The sequence below is a fragment of the Antrostomus carolinensis genome, unplaced genomic scaffold (assembly GCF_000700745.2).
Source record: "Antrostomus carolinensis isolate BGI_N321 unplaced genomic scaffold, ASM70074v2 scaffold1887, whole genome shotgun sequence".
NCBI classification, from domain to species: domain Eukaryota; kingdom Metazoa; phylum Chordata; class Aves; order Caprimulgiformes; family Caprimulgidae; genus Antrostomus; species Antrostomus carolinensis.
The window spans coordinates 38,533-53,040 of NW_010327853.1; the positions used below are offsets into that span (position 1 = coordinate 38,533).

The 14,508-nt window shown below is 41.1% G+C and overlaps 1 protein-coding gene across 1 annotated transcript; it reads left to right on the top strand.

Moving 5' to 3' along the window:
• The first annotated feature begins 4,765 nt into the window (after positions 1-4,765).
• On the top strand, positions 4,766-13,672 carry RNMT (RNA guanine-7 methyltransferase). Its single transcript, XM_010172006.2, has 6 exons — positions 4,766-4,943; positions 5,534-5,698; positions 6,830-6,947; positions 9,324-9,425; positions 11,262-11,295; positions 13,079-13,672. Exons 1-6 carry the CDS (start codon positions 4,795-4,797, stop codon positions 13,114-13,116), a joined length of 606 nt encoding a protein of 201 aa, XP_010170308.2. The 5' UTR covers positions 4,766-4,794; the 3' UTR covers positions 13,117-13,672.
• The last annotated feature ends 836 nt before the right edge of the window (positions 13,673-14,508 follow it).

Below are 14,508 nucleotides of genomic sequence, written 5' to 3' on the forward strand. Positions count from 1 at the left end.
CAGGGCTGCTCTCCAGCCTCTCATTCCCCAGTCTGTATGTGTGTCCAGGGTTGCCCTGTCCCAGGTGCAAAATCCAGCACTTGCTCTTGTTAAAATTCATACAGTTGGTGATTGCCCAGCTCTCTAATTTATCTAGATCTCTCCGCAGGGCCTCTCTGCCCTCGAGAGTGTCCACAGCTCCTCCCAGTTTGGTGTCATCAGCAAGCTTTGTTAGCAGTCCTTCAAGCTCTGTATCCAAGTCATTGTTGAAGACATTAAAGAGCACCGGCCCCAGAATGGATCCCTGTGGGACTCCACTAGTAATTGGTCACCAGCCCAATGTAACCTCATTGACTAGAACCCTTTGAGCCCGACCTGTCAGTGAGTTGCTCACCCATAGCAGTATGTGCTAATTCAGCTGTTAGCTGGACATTTTATCCAGGAGGATCCTGTGGGACATGATGTCAAAGGCTTTACTGAAGTCCAAAAAGATTACATTGACTGGCTTCCCTTGTAGAACTAGGTGGGTAACCTCATCATAGAAGGTAATTAGATTTGTGAACCAGCACTTTCCTCTCATGAACCCATGCTGGCTGGAACCAATAACTGTGTTGTCTTTCACGTGTTTTAGGCATGTCCCTAAGTGCCACACCTAAGCGCCACATGTGCATGTCTTTTAAATACCTTCAGGGATGGTATTTATACTCAACCACTTCGCTGGGCAACCTGTTCCAATGCTTGACAACACTTCCAGTGAAGAAATCTAAACTTTCCCTGGTGCAACTTAAGGCCATTTCTTCTTGTCCTATCACTTCCTACCTGGGAGAAGAGACTGACATCCACCTCACTACAACCTCTTTCCAGGTAGTTGTAGAGAGCAATGAGGTCTCCCCTCAGCCTCCTTTTCTCCAGGCTAAACAACCCCAGTTGCCTCTGCTGCTCCTCATAAGACTTGTTCTCTAGACCCTTCACCAGCTTTGTTGCCCTTCTTTGGGCACACCCAGCACCTCAATGTCTTTCTTGCAATGAGGGGCCCAAAACTGAACACAGTATTTGAGGTGCAGCCTCACCAATGCAGAGTACAGGGGGACAATCACTCCCTTAGTCCTGGAAAGTGGCTTGGTGAGCGCTTTGGCCAGTTCCCTCAGTACCCCTGGGTGGATCCTATCAGGCCCCATAGACTTGTGTATATCTAAGTGGTGTAGCAGGTTGCTAACCATTTCCCCTTGGATTATGGGGGCTTCATTCTGCACCCCATCCCTGTCTTCCAGCTCAGGGGGCTGACAACAACTGGTCCTACTATTAAAGACTGAGGCAAAGAAGGCATTAAGTACCTCAGCCTTTTCTTCATCCTTTTTCACTATGTTTCCCCACCAAAGGAAAGGATGGAGATTCTCCTTAGCCCTCCTTTTGTTGCTAACATATTTATAGAAACATTTTTTGTTGTCTTTTAAAACAGTAGCCAAATTAAGTTCTAGTTGGGCTTTAGTCATTCTAATTTTCTCCCTGCCTACCCTCATGACATCCTTGTAGTCCTCCTGAGTAGCCTGCCCTTTCTTCCAAAGGTCATAAACTCTTTTTTATCCTGAGTTCCAGACAAATCTCTTTGTTCAGCCAAGCTGATCTTCCGTGCCAGCTCATCTTAAGGCACATGGAGACAGCCTGCTCCTGTGCATTTAAGATTTCCTTCTTGAGGAATGTCCAGCCTTCCAGGACTCCTTTGCCCTTCAAGACTGTCTCCCAGGGGACTCTGTCAACCAGGCTCCTAAGCAGGGCAAAGTCTGTCCTCTGGAAGTCTAGGGCAGCAATTCTGCTAATCCCCATACTCGATCCCCTCATCCAGATCATTGATAAGGATATTAAATAGAGCTGGCCCCAAAACTGAGCCCTGGGGGGAACATCACTTGTGATGCGCCGCCAACTGAATTGACCTCCATTCACCACAACTCTTTGGACCTGTCCATCCATCCAGTTTTCCACTCAGCAAAGAGTGTGTCCAAGCCATGAGCAGCCAGTTTCTGCGGAAGAATGCTGTGGGAAATGGTGTCAAAGACTTTGCCAAAGTCTAGGTAGACAACATCCACAGTCTTTCTCTCATTGACTAAGCGGGTCACATTGTCATAGAATGAGATCAGATTAGTCAAGCAGGGCCTGTTTTTCATAAACCCGTGCTGACTGGGCCTGATCGCCTGGTTGTCCTGTATGTGCTGCATGATGACAGTCAAGATGATCTGCTCCATGATGCTCACTGGCACCAAGGTCAGACTGACAGGCCTGTGGTTTCCTGGATCCTCCTTATGGCCCTTCTTGTAGATAGGCATCACATTTGCTGACGTCCTGGTCTTGTAACCAACACTGCTTTTGCTTCCTGGACAGGTAGGCTGAGAGTGCTCTGCTGATGCAGGCTGAGGGACAGAGCCTACCTGGTTCCAGCATATCTGGGGAAAGGGTGAACCTGTTCTGCTCAGCCTTGTAGGAAGGTTTCCTGGCTTGAACTCTTGGTTGCCTCTCCTTCTAGGACAAGAGTAAATGCCTCAAGTTGCCCCAGGTTCAGATTGGATATCAGGAAAAATTTCTTCCCTGAAAGAGTTATCAGGCACTGGAGCCAGCTACCTAGGGAAGTGGTTGAGTCACCTTCCCTGAAGGTTTTTAAAAGAGGGTAGATGAGGTGCTCAGAGATATGCTTTAGTAGTGGACAGGTACAGTTGGACTCGGTGGTCTTTTCCAACAAGTGATTCTATGATTCCTTCTGAGGAGCACAGTCTGCTGCAAGTTTCTCTCTCAGCTCAAAATTACAGTCAGGGTAAAAAGGAGAGAGCCTTGGCTAGGGATGTTTTCACATTGCTATTACAGCTCAGTCTTATATGCACGTGTATTTTCTGTTCCACGCTCTGTTCTGTCTGTCTGTGCACACAAAAGTTCATCTCCCTGACTTGGTATCTCTATCATCTATATTGTATATAATGCAAAATCTTGTAACAGCTTCTTCAGTCATGACCACCTCTGTTTCTCAGTTTTCCATTTCTCTCTTTCATAAAATGTGGAGGGGATGTAAATTAACAAATAAAATTGCTACGGGTGTGTGAAGTGCCCATTTTTGTCTTGCCACATACAGATGTTGATAGCGTGTGGCATGAACTAGTAGAGACTTGGAGTGGATGGGAAGTCTGAGGAAGTGTGGACTGGATGATCAGGTAGTGAGAGGGACTGTGAACTGACTGGTGGGAAGAAGCCAGAGAGTTGTGGTCAATGGGGCAAAGTCTAGTTAGAGGCCGGTATCTAGTGGAGTCCCTCAAGGGTCAGTACTGTGACCAGTACTATTCAATATATTCATCAATGACCTGGATGAGGGAACAGAGTGCACTGTCAGCAAGTTTGCTGATGATACCAAGCTGGGAGGAGTGGCTGACACACCAGAAGGCTGTGCTGCCATCCAGCGAGACCTGGACAGGCTGGAGAGTTGCGGGGGCAGGGGGGGAGGAATTTAATGAAATATAATAAGGGCAAATATAGGGTGTTGCATCTGGGCAGGAACAACCCCAGGTTCCAGTATAAGTTGGGGAATAATCTATTAGAGAGCAATGAAGGGGAAAGGGATCTGGGAGTCCTGGTGGACAGCAGGATGACCATGAGCCAGCACTGTGCCCTTGTGGCCAGGAAGGCCAATGGCATCCTGGGGTGCATTAGAAGGGGTGTGGTTAGTAGGTCGAGAGAGGTTCTCCTCCCCCTCTACTCTGCCCTGGTGAGGCCGCATCTGGAGTATTGTGTCCAGTTCTGGGCCCCACAGTTCAAGAGGGACAGGGAACTGCTTGAGAGAGTCCAGCACAGAGCCACAAAGATGATGAAGGGAGTGGAGCATCTCCCTTATGAGGAAAGGCTGAGGGAGCTGGGTCTCTTTAGCTTGGAGAAGAGGAGACTGAGGGGAGACCTCATTAATATTTATAAATATATAAAGGGTGAGTGTCACGAGGATGGAACCAGGCTCTTCTCAGTGACAACCAATGATAGGACAAGGGGCAATGGGTGAAGTACGAAATATTTTAAGTGTGGAATAGATATCATGGGCCTTGGGGAGAACTTTTGTGCTCCTGTGTTATTTATGATGGCTATTAGTATTGTATAAAAGAAGCCTGATCAAGAAGAGTGAGAGAACTGATGGTGCAGGGTTAGATTGGGACAAGCTTTAACCTGACAAATTCCAAGAGCTCCAAGTTCTTCAGAGTTACTGTTTACTTGGTCTGGGGTGGCGAGGAGTGTGTTGGTACATGTGTATGTACATGTGTGAGAATACAGACAAATACAACTTGGTGGGCAGGCAAATTGCTGTATTTAAAACAACCCCTCCTTCTCTTAATTAGATGTGTAATGAGTCAGTTCTCATTACAGAGACTTAGTAAACTGAAAATTCATTTAATTATAATAATTGTTTCCAGCTAAATGTTGACTGGTTATAAACTCTCAGCAGTAAAATGTCTCTGGAAACTATTAGGTAACTAACCTTGGGTTTTGGCTTTTCGAGTGTAGTTGTGTTACTTGACAGCATGAAAAGAGTTTGGGGACATGTGTCTGTATTCTTGTTGTTCCCAAATGTTGTGTAGCAGAGGACTTTTTCTTGCTCTTACCTTTTTCATCTTGTTCTTGTTGAATTTGTGAAGGAGTGAGAGCTGAAAGGAAAAACTTCAAAAGAATTACGGGAGTAGCTTATTTGTTGGAAGATTTAAGTGAATCATACCTGTTACTGTAGCTTTTGTTACAATTTTTTTTCTTTTAAATCTATTTCAGGAGCTCTTATCTTCCAAATACAATGATCCAGATATGCGCTTTGACATTTGCAGCTGTCAGTTTGTTTACCATTACTCATTTGAGACATATGAGCAGGCTGACATGATGCTTAAAAATGCTTGTGGGAACCTCTCTCCTGGAGGATATTTCATCGGCACAACTCCAAATAGCTTTGAACTTGTGTAAGTACTTCTATATTCTATTAGTCTTTCAAAAGTCTGTGAAGCATTGTTAAGTGATAGTTGATCTTACAGTGCTCTGATACATTTGTGCAAACAAAAGCAAGCTTTTTGTAACAGTTTTGGTTTCTAGTCAGGAAAATCTCACTCATGAACTTGTCTTAAAGGGATAAAACTGTACTAATCCTTTTCTCTTGCACCCATGGCTCTTTTGGTATAGAGTATAGATCTTCATGCATAAACCCTCTGTAGCAACTTAAATAGTGGCAAAATAGCCACAGCCTGGGTTTTGCTTTGGTTTTTTCAAGAGGCCCGACTTGCCCATGTAGACTTTGTTTGGGCTAATGGTTAACTTTCTAGGTCAGTCTAGTCCTTGGTATATTGTATAGCAATGATAAACTGTTAAAACCTGGTATGCTGCTTGTCTTAATTTAATTGTTTCATTGCCTTGTTACATAAGGGAAGTGAGAAACTAGAGAGATCACTGAATGCTGACGTACTGGGAGAAACACTTTTAGGCTCTTACACATAGTTTTTTCTGCCTGTTAAATATAAAACTGGTCAATTAATATCTGTTTATATCTTGTTTGTAGAAAGCGACTTGAAGCTTCAGAAACAAATTCATTTGGGAATGAGGTGTACAGTGTAAAATTTGAAAAGAAGGGAGAATATCCGTTGTTTGGTTGCAAGTATGATTTCCATTTGGAAGAAGTGGTCGATGTCCCTGAGTTCTTGGTTTACTTTCCATTACTGGAGGAGTAAGTTAAGTTTTTAATTCATTATACAATGAAAGCTGTGAAGCATAATAAATATTTGTTTAGCTTGTGCATTATTGCATAATACTTACAAAAATTATATTTTGGCTTTCTTACTATATATTTCACTTTGCTCCAAATGAAGAGGTTTCTTGCATTTCCATGTTCCACAACTATAACCTGTCCATTGCACTCAATTGAAGGTGCTCTGGTCAGAAGCTATGAAGATGTAAACTAGGTCTCACATGAGAATGTCTGTATCTGATATGTTGGATTTGTCAGCAAACCTTTAGTGCTATCAACTTTTTCTTCTTTAATCTTAACTTTTTGGAGGGTTTAATTCTACTTTTCTGTAGTCCTTCAGCAAGCCCTCTCATATATTCTCATCATCAGGTTGGCTCTTGTCTTCTTCAACTTTCTTTGGATGTTGTAGGATTTTTCCTGTGACTTATTTTTTCTTCCTCTAAATCTTCTTCATCTGTGAGTGTACATTTTGCTGTAACCTCTGTGTGAATTCATATTTGCCTTTCCCAGCATATCTCCTGAGGTACAGACAAATGTTCCCGTGTTGGAGTTTTTTTCTGCCATTCAAGCTCAGCGTGGTTGTTGAACAATATTAAGCTTTCCCTTCAAACCTGCATTTTTGCACAAACTTCATTTGTAGTTCTCTGAAAAATGCCAGCATCTGTCACTAGCACCTGTAACGTCAGTGTTATATGACCACAGTGTCCACATATAATTGTGGTGCAGGCACTAAATCTAATAGAAGGAGGTTCTCTAAATACATTCGTAATAGCTGATGTGTCAGCGTGGCGATACTGCAGGGAAAATAGCATAATATATGTGGAAGTTCAGATGGAACTTACTGACTTCTGTATGTCAGGAAAAGAGACATTTTTCTGTTGAAATGTTTGTGATGACTTCTGTGTAAAGATTTGTTGTCTTAATTCAAAAAAGTAGAGTTTGTGGTGGCAGGGCAGTTTTTTTCATCTACATGTCTTTAGCTAAAAGAATTCTAGAAAGAGCGTAATCCCAGTGAATACCATAAGATGTCACTGTGGTGGCTTAAAATTGTTCATTTGAAAAACTGCAGCAATTTTGCAGCTTCCCTAATTAGGTGTATTATTTTTACAGAATGGCGAAGAAGCATGGTATGAAACTGGTCTACAAAATGACATTTCGGGAATTCTATGAAGAAAAAATCAAGAACGAGGAGCATAAAATGCTGTTAAGGAGAATGCAGGCCTTGGAGGTAAATGTGGACTTAACTTGTTTCATTTAAATAGTATTTTACATCTTGTTAATTGTTTGTGCAATAATTGCAATTCCTGTTGTGAACATTGTGCAGTTAATTAAGGGCTACCAATAGAAGAGCTAAACTCCTGTGGCTGAAAGTGCAACTGTGGTGGGCTGACCTTGACTGGCTGCCAGACACCTGCCAACCTACTCTCTCACTCCCTTTTCCCAACAGGATGGGAGGAGAAAATAAGAAAAAAACTTGTGAGTCAAGATAAACACAGGGAGATTGCTTAGCAATTAATATCACAGGCAAAACAATCTCCAAGATTAATTAATCTTGCAGAAGATTACTTAAACTTATTACAAAAATAAGAAAAAAGAAAAAGAGTAGTATGGTGAGAAACAGACAAAACTAAAAACACCTTCACCCCACCCACTCCTTGTTCCCAGGCTCAACATCACTGCTTCACTCCTGACCTTTCCACATCCTCTCCCCACAGTGCAGGAGGTTAGGGAATGGGGGTCGTAGTCAGTCCCTACCACTTTGTCTCTGCCCTTCCTCCCTCCTCATACTCTTCCCGTTCTCCAGCGTGGGTCTCTCCCATGCGATAGTCCTTCACAGACTGTTCCAGCGTGCGACCCTTCCATGGGTGGGGTACAGTCCTTCAGGAACAGACTGCTCCAGCATGGGTTGGTTCCTCATGGGGTTGCAGTTCCTGCCAGAAAATCTGCTCCTGGTTGAGCACTTCTCCGTGGACCCTGGCTCCTGTCAGGAGCTTGCTTCTGCCTGGGCTCTCTGCAGGCTGCAGCTTCCTTCAGGGCATGTCTGCCTGCTGTAGTGTGGCGTCCTCCCTGAGCTGCAGTGTGGATAGCTCCTCCACAGTGGACCTTCATGGGCTGCTGAGGGACAACCTGCATCACCATGGTCTTCTGCAGGGGCTGCAAGGAAATCTCTTCTTTGGTTCCTGGAGCACCTCCTCAACCTCCTCTGGCCTTGGTGTCTGTAGAGTAATTTCACATTTTTCCTCACTCCTCTCTCACAGCTGTTGCGCAGGTTTTTTTTTTTTCTTTCTTGAATATGTTTTCACAGAGGTGCCCGACTCATGTCTGAGGCACTCAGCTGTGCCCTGTGGTGGCTTTCTTTGAGCTGGTGGAACTGGCTGCGTCCAACATGGGACAGCTCTGGCCTCTCCTCACAGAGGCTGCCCTGCAGCCCCCTGCTACCATCACCTGGGCACCAGCACCCAGTAGAGCGATTCAATTTCATAGATACAATTTCAATTTCGAGGCAAGTTTTTGTTTTTAATAAGTAATAAGCAGAAGCACAAGAATCATGCCTTGTGTCAGGTAGTGGTAGCTGTAATCCATTTTTCCTCAGCAGAGAGAGACTGAAAGCAGGATCCTTGTGCAAGGAGTATCGATTGAAGAGACAGAAAGTAATCTTTGTAGGAGTAAAAGGACAGGCTGTGTTTCTAGGGAAAAAAAAAAGAAGCTACTTAACTTTTAACTGAGCTTATGTTTTTGAACAGTGTTTCTGTTTTTTTATCCTCAAGTTCTTATCCTGGATTACTTTAGTAACTTCAGAGAAGCTTTTCAATGCCATCTCCGAGGCTTTGGTTTTACTCACAGTTCTCTGTGCTTCCCGCTTCCCTCAAACAGTAGAATTTTTCAGCATGTAACTATCAAGTCAAGTATCTCGAGGCTTATTAAACTGAGTCACGTGGGCTGCAAGTGGACGTGACTGTCCTTGTTGACTCTGAAAGAGACAGTGTATGGGTTCATATTGCCAGTAGCATGGTGACCCCGCTGACATATCAGCTTCATTCGTAGAAAAGTGAGAGTTGTCTTAAATTAATGGCCAATTACAGTGGAGGACTGCATTGTTAAGTATAGACCATTTTGCAGTAACTGGGATCCTTAATAAGTATATATGAGTTTTGAAGAATTGGTTGTATACTTCTGTTAACAGCTCCTGTGTGCTATTGAAGCATTTTAAGTGTTCTGCTTGAAATCTTACAGTTGCTCATTTCTTAGTACTTCTGAGTAGGAGCTGCTGGTTTGTTCAGTTGCTGTTCTAAAAGAGGCTGTTGTCTGGGTAACACAATGAGCTCTACACAGGGAATAATTTTTATAGTTACTCTGTTTCCACTGTTTTGGAGACATAAGGATAACAGTTAATTTATAAATACCAAGTGTTGGATTTTTTTGGGAAGTAGGGAATGTCAGACCTGATCTTGTAGGTGCTATAAAGAAGAGATCTAAATTTAAGATCCTCTTAATAATTACTGACCTCTGTTCTGGGCTATGTTGTGACAAACCCTTGACTGATGTGATTAATGTATCTTACTAAGCAATTAATATTTTAAATTATTTTTTCTATGTTCTTCAGCCATATTCGACGTTTGGTGATTCCAGGCTGGTTTCTGATAAACCTGAAGATTATGAGCATGCAAAACAGTTCATCAAGGATAGCAAGGCAAAGTTACCATTGGTACGTTCCTTCTTACTTCACGAGAGCGAATGGTGTCTAAAATTGAGGTCATGATCTTTCAGACGTGATGCCTTCTTCATTGCAGCTGTACTGAAATTGGTATGAATGTCTCTGTGCATGTGAAAAATAGTAGAGCTTCAGGGCTGAAGAGTTCATCTAATCTATACCCCATACTCAAAGAATCAAATTCACTTAATGTGATAGCTAGTAAGAAATTTGCAACAATGGAAAAGGGAAAGGATATTTTGCCATCTTCCTGTTCTAACATAACTCTTCTTAAATTGAAGAATTTTCTTATATTTCTTCTACTGATTTAAAGCTTCAGTTTTCTTCTTTTAGTCCTCTGACAGGAAATTTTAAAATTTTCTTCATAATAATGTAGGCATTTGAAATATTAAACATTGTTTTTTTGTTGTCTTTTTGGGTGAAGAAGTCCAGCTCCCTTCTCAACCGATTTTATTAAAGTTCTGTAAATCCTATTTTTTAAAAATCTTCTGTGCCTTCGTTATTATTTTTTTTAACAGAGCTAGAGTTAGATTATTCCTATGTGCATAAAACTAAATCCATATATTTTTGCCCTCAGTTTTATTAAATACAATCTGCTGTTCAGAATCCAGAATGAAAATAAACTTTCTTTTGATGATTGTAATCTTACGTTGTACAGAACAGTCTGCTATTTTGTCACATATTTTTTTCTCTGTATCTCCTGTTTTGGCAGCTTGGTTTATGACTTCAGAAATAGAAGAATACTGAATCATCTTTAATGGAGGTTATATTAGATTTTAGATCAGTGGTCCAATTAAACACATTTTTTCTGCTTCTAGTCCTGTCCTCTAATACACACGCTACCTTTCTGAGCTCGCTGTCATTCTCGTGTTTCCATAAAGCATTTTTCTTTTTTCCACTGTCCTAGCAGTACGTGACAATGTTAGAGTCGTCTGCAGCTGGTCCTCTCCCAGCTTTTCATTCTTCTGTATTGGTCTCAGAGTTGGGTGCATGATGGACAGGAGCCTGCACAGCTGCCTTTCCTGGGAAGCAAGCAGGAGGACAGGCAATGTCTGCTGTCATTTTCGCCAGGGACTGCCATTTGGCTGTTGCCTCTCCCTCTCTAGCCAGGATAGCTATTCAGCTGTTCTCTGAGCACCCCATCTACTTGTCTTTTAAATACCTCCAGGGATGGTGGCTCAACCACTTCCCTAGATAGCCCATTCCAGTGCCTGATAACCCTTGGCCGCAGCTTTACTTGTGCACTTGCCCTGCTTTCATCCAAAAGGCTGAGCTAGGAGTAGATTTCCTATGCTGCAAGGCAGGCTTTTTTTTTCACTATGTGTGAGCTGGGTTGGGAGTTTGTCTTCTGCAAATAGAGTTTTTGTGGGCTGCAGGGAGGTGTTAGGTGGAGGCAGGAGGCCAGGGAGGGTGGCAGCACTGTGATACAGGGCCTCTTCTTGCCTTCTGCACAAGTGTTGGGCATCTTGGGCTGGAGAGCAGCTTGAGCCAGGTCAGGTCACACTGATATGTGATAATGGACCCAGTGTGCTCTGCATTGCAGAGGCATCCAGCCCAGCAAACTGTTGACCTGTTCTTCTATACCTCTGTAGTTTAGATGTCTTCTGTTATCTGGGGTGTTCCAATTCCCTACTGTCCTAGTTACTGGAGTTACGAGTATCTGTGGTCTACAGTAGTGTTCTTCTTGTCTCTAAATAGCCAGGCAATGTGAGTGATAAGAAATTGATCTGTGAAAGATCGATAATCCTGAGTTAAATTGGTCTTTTATTGTTTCCTCATTTTTTGTTGAAACTGTTTTTTTGTTGTGTTTTTTTTTTCTCCTCCTTCTAGGGAACCTTGAGTAAATCTGAATGGGAAGCAACAAGTAAGTATTGTTTTGAAAACTCAATATTAACTGAATGACTGCTGTGTAAAGTGTGTAAAATAGTCTGTTGCTTATGGTAGAAAATCCAAATTTTAAATATAACAGATTTTGTTATTGTGTTATTCAAATGCCTGTGTATAGATTATGTAGTGCTCACATCTCAAGAAATTGGGAGGGAAATAGTTTGAAAATTTGCTTTATTTAAGTTTCTTCTAGCACAGAAACCTTTGGGCTAAAAATATTTTAGGGAAACCCTATTTAGGATGTATGAAAAGAGAATGCCAGTCTGAAAGGATTATTTTGCTGGTATGAAAAGATTAAATACTGTACTTCTATTTGGTACACTGGGATGTTGTACTGTTACCAGTCAACTAGAAAACAAACATTTGGGACAGATCTGTTTTGGGAACACAGAGACTGAAGCTTTACTCTTTGCTCGTAGTGATATATGTTTCAGGAAGAAGCAGTTAAAACATGGATGATGAAGAGGTATTTGAACATTTTATAAAGGGAGGAAAAAAAAAGTCAGTGCCTCAGACACCAAAAAGGATACACTATTGTTAAATATGTTTTGAAATTTTGTAAACATGTGCTGTGGTAAACTTTTTATGTTGTTTTCCAATGTCGAGTTTAATAAAACTCAAGATACAAGGAACTGAGAATTCCAAGGATAAAATTGATTCCTAGAGAGATTATTACCAACTTCTGTGTAACTGCAGCCAACCAGCATTTGCATTTTTGCAGACCATTATACTGGTTGCATTAGTGGTTTAAAAACAAACAAAAAAATGCTGTTCAATTAATGAATGAAAAAATCTTTAGTTAGGGTGTGTGCTTTCTTAAATTGTTACCTATTTTTTAAAGGTATGAATCATAAAGTAGACATTAATTCCAGCAATGTAAGAGTATTATGTAAACTAGTAATCTAACTGAGAGGGTCTTTTTATACCTTTAAAAGTTCGGTGATGACTGTATTTTGTAAATAGTCTCTTTTTTTTCAGAGTGATTTGGAGTACAGGGGTTCTGATAGTTAGGATATAAGCCCAGCTTGCTTGTTACGTGAAACTTCACTTTGCTTTATTGCTGAGGCTTGTCTTGAAAGATTTGCAGTGTAGCTATGACACCTCATCCGTTAAAACAAAAGCTGAGTTCAAGTGGAAATCCATAAATATTTAATTAGAGTCATGGTCTCATGAAACTGGTTTAACTTACCTGTCTGGTATGAAGCACAGAATTTCTGACATAGCTGCCATTGAGTATATGCCAAGGAAGTATTTTCCAGGGGTGCTGGTGTGGACTGTATAAGTATGCATTTCTAGAATCATACTGTTCTGGAGTTTAGCAAATGCCATCTAGCGTTTGTAAATATTTCTTCTTTGTCAGTGATATCTTGAAAGAGCAAAATCAATAATTTTGTACCGTGAATTTATTCACTTTTTAATTAAAAATGAAGTTGGTAATTTCACCCCTAATGGTCCATTACTGTGTGTAAGGAGGAGTCTTAACAGTGATACTGTTAACTGAAGTTAGTGTTGCATTAACTGTATCAATGGTATTTAAAATATTTTGCTTTTGTGTATTCTTATCTCTATTGTGAAAACATATCTAAAACCATGCTGGAATTGAATGCTGAAGTTACTCATTGGGAAACCAGAGCAGTTTTTATAACTTCAGTAAGCTGCTAACAAGTTGTTTGAGCAGAGTATCAACCTGTTTACATTTTGAAAACTTAATCGAGTGGCAGAGAAGGCTGAAACTTTAAATACTCCATTTTCTTTTTTAGGTATTTACTTGGTATTTGCATTTGAGAAGCAACTGTGAAACTTCAAGTAATAGATGCAGCAAGAAGAGATCATATCCATGTGCAAGTTGGAATGGTTAGAAATCCATTGTGGCAACTATTTTTTTATTTTTTATTTTTTAATTATCAGAAGTGTGCAGGACACTACATAAAACTAGAGCAAGCTCATGATTCTGAGTTACATTGCCTGTCTGTGACAGATGGACTTGTGTGTGTATATATAAGAAAGATTCTGAACCAGTCTTTTTAAGCATTTGTAAGCAGTCTGCATGCTCTCAAAACTCATGTTTGAACTTGACACAACTTTATGTTAGAAACAAATGTTTTAATAGCAGAAGTATGTTTGTGATTACAAGCCTGACCCTGCACTTTCTGAAGTTGATGGAAAAATGACTGTTGTCTTTGGTAGTGTAGAATGAGGGCCTAAATATTGTACTGCAGAGCTCAGTATTCAGACATACAGGGTATGTCTACAATGCATGCAGAGCTAAGTGGCAAATAATACCCGAGTCAGTCTGAGTACCTCTCTGCTGTGCTCAAGCCTGCAGTGTAAATCTACCTTAGTGGTATTCATGGGAAGGTCCCATGATGTTCTTGTTTTTTGTGCTTGCTGATATATAGTGTCACTTCATGGTGCTTTAAGATTAAACTAGTTTGCGCTGTACAAAACTGCTCTGAAAGAACTGAATTTGTAAAGTTTTAAATCTTTACATTGTTTTCCCAAATACAACTACACAGTAATCAGTGACAGCTGCTGAACTTGGATTATTGAACATTTTCTATTGTATTAAAGACTCCCCTGACTTTTGGTAGTTTTAATGTCTCCTGAAACTTATTAGACAGATCTTAGGATGTGTTTTGTACTTGTTTCATAAAATTCCAAATAGGCTCGGCAGAAGGATGAACTATTGGTGATTTGGACTTCACTGCAGTGTCCTTAAGGCATTGGGAACATGGTCACGTACTGGATCACGATCTAAAAGGGAAGCCTGTGTAACATTTGAGGATACTAGAAGTTCACTCTGGGAGGGAGAGATGTATATGTGTGTGCACACCCCAACACCTGTGGATAACTGTCCTCAAATTAGAGCTAAATATTTTGTTTGGGAATGTAATCTAATGATGTCAATAGGCAGAACAGTTCCTAACTACCATCTTAACTGCTTGCCAGTCTCTAAAAGCTGGCATATGGATTTCTGACATGGTGTTTGCTCTGCTTCCCATGGGCTTGTAGCCACCCAGTACTGAGGGGGTGTGAGTACTTAATGTTTTTTCTCTCCTTTCTTGGGCTAACAGTAGCTGTTTGCTGCTGTAGGCTAGTATAGTTTACATAGAGATGAAACGATTAAATGTTGATGGTACAGGAGTATTTTGAAAAGTTATAATAATCCTAGGAAAGAACATTTCTGTTA